General features: G+C 62.6%; 1 protein-coding gene across 1 annotated transcript in view; it reads left to right on the forward strand.

Annotated features, from left to right (window-relative positions):
* Nucleotides 1-6,338, forward strand: part of RARG (retinoic acid receptor gamma) — a 30,584-nt gene extending 24,246 nt beyond the window's left edge. The window contains 5 exon segments of the mRNA XM_048834769.2: nt 1,170-1,330; nt 2,289-2,465; nt 2,649-2,853; nt 3,078-3,236; nt 3,579-6,338. Of these exon segments, the coding sequence (XP_048690726.1) occupies nt 1,170-1,330; nt 2,289-2,465; nt 2,649-2,853; nt 3,078-3,236; nt 3,579-3,760 (884 nt within the window). The 3' untranslated portion in view covers nt 3,761-6,338.
* The last annotated feature ends 1,040 nt before the right edge of the window (nt 6,339-7,378 follow it).

Consider the following 7,378-nt stretch of genomic DNA (forward strand, 5'->3'; position numbering starts at 1 on the left):
CTGTGTTGGAGTCAGTGGGGTCAGATTCCCGTAGGGTGTAAATGGGTGTCGCTGGGTTGGAGTCAGTGGGGTCAGATCCCTGTATGATGTAAATGGGCATCACTGCGTTGGAGTCAGTGGGGTCAGATCCCCGTATGATGTAAATGGGCGTCACTGCATTGGAGTCAGTGGGGCCAGATCCCTGTAGGGTGTAAATGGGCGTCACTGCGTTGGAGTCAGTGGGGTCAGATCCCTGTATGATGTAAATGGGCATCACTGCGTTGGAGTCAGTGGGGCCAGATTCCCGTAGGGTGTAAATGGGCGTCACTGCGTTGGAGTCAGTGGGGCCAGATCCCTGTAGGGTGTAAATGGGCGTCACTGCGTTGGAGTCAGTGGGGCCAGATCCCTGTATGATGTAAATGGGCGTCACTGCGTTGGAGTCAGTGGGGTCAGATCCCTGTAGGGTGTAAATGGGCGTCACTGCGTTGGAGTCAGTGGGGCCAGATCCCTGTAGGGTGTAAATGGGCATCACTGCGTTGGAGTCAGTGGGGCCAGATCCCTGTAGGGTGTAAATGGGCGTCACTGCGTTGGAGTCAGTGGGGCCAGATTCCCGTAGGGTGTAAATGGGCGTCACTGCGTTGGAGTCAGTGGGGTCAGATCCCCATATGGTGTAAATGGGCATCACTGCGTTGGAGTCAGTGGGGCCAGATTCCCGTAGGGTTTAAATGGGCGTCACTGCGTTGGAGTCAGTGGGGCCAGATCCCTGTAGGGTGTAAATGGGCGTCACTGCGTTGGAGTCAGTGGGGCCAGATCCCTGTAGGGTGTAAATGGGCGTCACTGCGTTGGAGTCAGTGGGGTCAGATCCCCCTATGGTGTAGGTGGGCGTATCTCCATCGGGGTCAGGCCAGAGCCCCACCTCCTACAGATCAGCCTAGCCCCACCGAAGTCAATGGTACCACGCCAGTTTACACTGGCCAGGGATCTGGCCCATCGGGTTGATTTGGTGATCTCTGTTTTAAAGAGGAGTGTCCCAGCTGTGGGAGGTGTTTGGGCTGGGACACTCAGACCCCCAGGGCCAAATGCCCCCCTGACCGTGTGGCTCCCACACGCGCTCCCAGCTACGGACTCTGAGCCAGGGTCAGGGCTGGTCGCTCGGGGCCGTGTCCTCACCCCCACCCCCTCTCCGGCAGCCGTGCGGAACGACAGGAACAAGAAGAAGAAGGATGTGAAGGAGGAGGTGGTGGTGGACAGCTACGAAATGACTCCCGAGCTGGAGGAGTTGATCCAGAAAGTCAGCAAGGCCCACCAGGAGACCTTCCCCTCGCTGTGCCAGCTGGGCAAATACACCACGGTGAGCCCCCTGCACATGGCACTGCCCGTCTCCCCTAGCTCACCTGGGAACCCCCTTCTGCCTTCCCTGCTTCCGTCATTGGAATGTGCCTCCGGGTCCCTGCACCCCGAGCCCCAGGGCTCAGCCTGTGGGAATGACAGAGCCGCCTTTTACCACCCCGGGCTGCCCACTGCTGTCACAAGGGGGAGCTGTTCTCAGCCAGGCTGCTCGGCGCCCCTGAGTGCGCAATCCCCAGGGAATGCAGAGCCGGGATTCTGCACAATGGCCACCAGGTGGCACTGGTGCCCCTTACAGACCCAGGTTCTGTGCCTGGCTCTGACGTGGAGACGGGAGTGGGGCACCCAGATGCCATGCCCAGCCCAGTGAGGAGCGGGGGTCAGGGCACCCGGTTCCATGCCTGGCCCAGCAAGGAGAGAGGGTCGGGGCATCCAGGTTCCGTGCCCAGCCCAGTGAGGACAAGGGGTCAGGGTGGCCAGTTCCGGCCCCGGCTGGAAGAAGGGGTCGGGGTGCCCGGTTCCGTGCCTAGCCCAGTGAGAACGGGGACAGGGTGCCTAGTTCCGTGCCCGGCCCCAGCTGGGAGAAGGGGTTGGGGCGCCCGGTTTCATGCCTGGCCCAGCGAGGAGAGAGGGTTGGGGTGCCCAGGTTTCATGCCTGGCCCCAGCTGGGAGAGGAGGTCGGGGTGCCTGGTTCCGTGCCTGGCCCTGACGGGAAGAGTGGGTTTGGGCACCCAGGATCCATACCTGGCCCAGCGCAGAGAAAGGGTCGGGGTGCCTAGTTCCAGGCCTGGCCCTGGCAGGGAGAGGAGGTCAGGGTGCCAGGTTCCGTGCCTGGCCCCGGCTGGGTAATCTCCCAGCAGCCGCAGGTCACCCTCTGGCTCTTAGTTGCAGAGGGTAGGAGACGATCCCCACCTAGGCCCTGTGGTGCAGCATTAACCCCTCTCCCCCATTCCCTCCCCCAGAACTCCAGCGCCGATCACCGGGTTCAGCTGGACCTGGGGCTATGGGACAAGTTCAGCGAACTGGCCACCAAGTGCATCATCAAGATCGTGGAGTTTGCCAAGCGCCTGCCGGGTTTCACCACCCTCAGCATCGCCGACCAGATCACCCTGCTCAAGGCGGCCTGCCTGGACATCCTGGTGAGGAGCAGCCTGGAGGTTTAGTGGGGGACTCAGCTGCCTAGAGTCTCTTCTTCCTTGGCCCATGGCTTGGTGAGACCCTGGGCCCCTGCCCAGCCCAGGGCTCAACAGGCTTTGCCCACTGTGTGGGGAGGAGCTGGCCCAGTGGGTCCCGGCGCTCACCCCACATCCCATCCCTGGCAGATGCTGCGGATCTGTACGCGCTACACACCAGAGCAGGACACCATGACCTTCTCGGACGGGCTGACCCTGAACCGCACCCAGATGCACAACGCCGGCTTCGGGCCCCTCACTGACCTGGTGTTCGCCTTCGCGGGGCAACTGCTACCCCTGGAGATGGATGACACCGAGACGGGGCTGCTCAGTGCCATCTGCCTCATCTGCGGAGGTACCAGGGGTGCTGGGCACACTGACGCCATCACAGCTGCTGCAGCCCTGGCCTCTCCAGCAGGGGGCGCTGTAGGGGTGGGGCAAGAGCACTGGCCATGGGAGGAGCTCCCGGCTACATCAGCCAGGCCTCTCCCAGCAGAGGGCGCTGTGGGAGTGCTGGCCATGGGGGTTTGAGGGGGCTGGGTATGGGGATGTGACAACCAACGTGTGTGTGCCCCACAGATCGGATGGACCTGGAGGAGCCAGAGAAGGTGGACAAGCTACAGGAGCCGTTGCTGGAAGCGTTGAAAATCTACGCCCGCCGTCGCAGACCCAGCAAGCCATACATGTTCCCCCGCATGCTGATGAAAATCACCGATCTGCGAGGCATCAGCACCAAAGGTGCGGGCTGTCCGCTGGGCACTGCTGGGGAGGAAGCTCACAGCGCTGGTGCTTCCTGACGCTGCTGGGGTGGAGGCTTATGGCACCAGTGTCCTTGGGGTACTGATAGGGCACTGCTGGGGGGAAGCTCCCAGCACCCGTCTCCCACCTGGTACTGACAGGGCACTGCTGGGGGGAAGCTCCCAGCACCCGTCTCCCACCTGGTACTGACAGGGCACTGCTGCGGGGAAGCTCACAGCACCCGTCTCCCACCTGGTACTGACAGGGCATTGCTGCGGGGAAGCTCACAGCCTCCTGCAGTGCCGGCTCACTGCTCCTTTCTTCTCCCCACCCCCGTCGCAGGTGCGGAGCGAGCCATCACCCTGAAGATGGAGATCCCTGGCCCCATGCCCCCCCTCATCCGGGAGATGCTGGAAAACCCCGAAATGTTTGAGGATGACTCGTCGCAGCCGCCCCCATCGGCAGAGCCCCCCAGCTCTGAGGAGAGCCCTGCCGAGAGCAAGAGCCCTGAGGAGACCCCCTAGCACCCTGGGGAGTGGGGGGTGGGGACTGGGAGAAGCCCCATCCTCAGGCACCCCACCCCCTGTCCAACACCCAGCTGGTTCGAACAAGCCAAAGCTGCCTTCAATCTGCCCTCCATTGCTGGGGGGGGCAGGCATGGGCTGGGGGGCAGCTAATGGAGATTGTCTGTGTGCTGCCTCAGAGGTGTAGCTCTTGCCTTAACCTTCTCTCGGGAGGGGGGGGCAGTCTGGAGCCTCTCTTTCCCCCCCCCCCAAGCTTTTTTGTTTTCCAAAGTCTGACTCCAAGCCAAAAATCTAGTGGGGGCAAGGCCGGGCCAGGGAGCTGCCTGCCTGGGGTGGGGGGCAGATCCCTGGAAATGGACCGAGAGGGGTTCAGCAGAGCCCCCCACTCTGTCCCAGCACTGCAATTGCCCGTCCGGCGGGGGGCGCCCTGGAGCCAGAGAGAGAGACTTGGAAGTGAGCCTGGGCTGGGATGTCGGGGTGTCGCCCCCCCACTCTGCATCCCCAACGATGCTGCCTCCAGATTCCTGACTCATGATCAGTCAAGACCCTGCCTCCTAAACGGACGTTCCCCGCTGGAACCCAGGCATCCGGGACAACTGATGCAGATCTCTGAAGCGGCGGATTGCTGGGGAACAGGCGGGGGTCGGAACAGCCCCTGCCAGCCCGTGGAAAGCCCAGAACACCTGGGCGTGTTGGGAAAGGAGGCTGAGCTGGGGGGGCGTGGGGGACTTTGCCCCAGCATGGATGCTGCCCGTCACCCAGTGTCCTGCAGGTTTCGGGGGACGCGGATCTCAGAGGGGGGCGGCGAGGTCCAAGTTTGGGAGGTTTATTTTATTTTATGTCTTTGTTGTATAACGTGCTAATGGTTTGGGATCACTCCTTGGCGGTGGGGGATGAGGGGTCACTGTCCCGTCTCCTGGGGGCTCTGCTGGGATGGGGGGGGCCCCAGAGGCAGGGGGCCGGGGCTGTAGGGCTGTATCTGGTTTTGCTTTTGATGCTGTTCAGGTTTGCTATAGTTGGGGCGTCTTTTGCTCTTGACTCCCCACCCCCCCATAACCTCCAGTTCCAACCCTGCCCCTGTGATTCCCCCACTTCTGATTCCCTACCCATAACCCCCCACATGGCTTCCCATAGCCTGACTAACCCATTTCCCCCTAACCTTCCCCTTCAATCCTGACCCCGCCCCCACAATCCCCCTCCCCAGCCTCACCCCTTGGTGCTGATGATTTTGGGAACACAACACTAGAGACCAAAGATGGGGGGGGGGCATGGGGGCAGGGATTGGAGGGCAGGAGCTGGTGGGGTCACATGGGGACAGGGAGCTGCCACCTTCCCAGGGACTCAACCCCCCCTCCCCCAACAAGGCTGCTTTATGATGTATCCATGGGGAACATCCCCCCCCCCCCATGCCCCTCGGAAATGGGCGCCATCGGGCACTGCCAGCTGGGACCCTGCTCCCTGCCGGGGGTGAGGGGAGCACCCTAACCCTTTGCACAGCAGCCTGGAACGCGGCCCCAGGGGGCAGCACTGGGGGGGGGCCCTTTGCACATCATCCCCAGCCGCTTTGGGCCCCAACTGCTCTACAGCACCCCCTATGGACCAAAGTAGATAGCACCTCTACCCTGACTCCCCCTATAATCCCCCCTAGGGCCAGTGTTGTCCCCCAAAACCTCCACTCCAATCCTTGCCCTGGAGAAAATATTGTCACCCACACACACCCATTCAGAGTCGTCCCCCAGCTGGGCGGGGGCGGGGGGGGGGGAAGCGGTGGCGGTTGAATCCGCCCTCCCCACCCAATGCACACAGCCCCTGTAGGCTCCCCCCTCCCCTCAGCACCCCCCAGCTGTAGGGGAAGGAGCCCTGCAGGGTCGCTGATCTGTTACACTACAAGATGGGGCGGGGGAATCGCCCTCTCCTAAGGCCCCTGTTGGTCCTGGGGCTGCAGTTCCAGACTCCTGCAGCAGGGGCCACTGTCACCCTCACAAGCAGGTTCTGCATCGTGGGGGGAGGGGTTGGCCTCGTAGCATGGGGGGGGGGGGCAAAGGAGGTGCCCAGACTTTGCCACCTTTGCCAGGTGTCCCATGCCTGTGAGCCTGGCCGGGGGTGGGGGGGCCTGCAGGGGCAGGGTGAGCTGTAGCCACGTGCTGACCCCTGCAGCCTCTACAGCTCCCAGCCTGGCAGCACTTTCCCTGTGTTATTTATTGGCCTATCTTCATCCTGGGAAATGGACCCAATTGCCCCCTACCCCAACAGAGAGTGGGGCAGGGGGAGCCCCAGGGGTCCCGCCCTGGCATGAGACACAGCCCCATCCCCCCTCCCCCAAATCTCTGCTGCTCCCTGATCCTGTTGAGCTGCCAAAAAGAAATACCCCAGACCTTAAACCAAAGCCAAGGACCCTGTTACAGGGGGGATCTGGGAGGGGGGCTTTGCACCCCCCCACTCCCCTCGGTCATGTTTACAGCCAAGCTTTACATGGTATTTTAAAAGAAAAGCCCCTTTCCCATTGCTCACCCCCTTGTTGCCCAGCTCTCGCAGAGGGGACTTTTCTATTTTTGCAAAATAAAGTGATGGAAACTCAGCCCCGCCAGCTCCTGCTTTGGTGTGTGGGGCGCCCCCACCTGGCCGTCCCAGCCCGTCAGCACCCACCCGGCCGCGGCCTGATGGGATGGGCGGCGCTGGCCTAGCGTCAGGAGGCACCAGGCTGGCTCTGCTCCAAAGGACTCCTGGGTGGAGATGATGCAGCTGCCTCTGGGGTGGGGCATGGGGGCTGTTTATACAGGGTTCCCTTGCCCGGTGCTAAGATGCAGCTGTCTCTGGGGTGGGGCATGGGGGCTGTTTATACAGGGTTCCCTTGCCCGGTGCTGAGATGCAGCTGTCTCTGGGGTGAAGCTCTTTAACAGCCTACAAGTAACGCTGCACAAATCCTGCCTCATAAAACACCCCTGTGGACGCTGCAGGCAGGGAGAAGGCTCCATGGCTGGGCCTCCCAGGAACACAGCTAGGCTGGATTTGGAGGTCTAATCTACCGGGGGGGGGGGCGGTACCCCCAGCCCCGCCCGGGTTCGATGTTGACACAAGAAAGGAGCACCCCTCCTGGGTCCTAGTGCTGCCTGCAGCTTGCTGAGCCTGGCCATTAGCCTGCCCAGAGCAAGAGACTTCCCTGCCCCGTGGAGCCCAGGATCCAGCTAGACAAAGGGAGCGAGGGGAAACCGAGGCACAGCAGGAGAGTGACGTGACAGAGGCAGGAATAGAACCCAGGTGTCCTGGCCGTGCCCTGCCTTCCTGAATGCGGATGGTTCTGCAGTAATGACCCCCCCCCCCCACACACACCCCGGCAGTAGCCCTCGCTCCACCCCTCCGCTGTGGGCTCTCCCAGCCACGCCGCATCGTCCCGCACTGGAGAGCTGCCTGGCCTGGGCTGGGCCCGTCCACACACCACGACGTTCTGCAAACAGCCCCAGCCCTGCTTTGGCCCCAGGGTGCAGGGCCAGAGGGTGGGGGCTGCTGCATCAGCCGTGGAAACAGCCCCAGCAGCTCTGCCCAGCCCGCCATGCAACACCCAGCCTGGGAAGGGGGGACCCTGCTGCAGCCCCCGGAACCGGGAACTCTGGAGATGCA

Source organism: Caretta caretta, chromosome 20 (genome assembly GCF_965140235.1).
Source record: "Caretta caretta isolate rCarCar2 chromosome 20, rCarCar1.hap1, whole genome shotgun sequence".
NCBI lineage: Eukaryota > Metazoa > Chordata > Testudines > Cheloniidae > Caretta > Caretta caretta.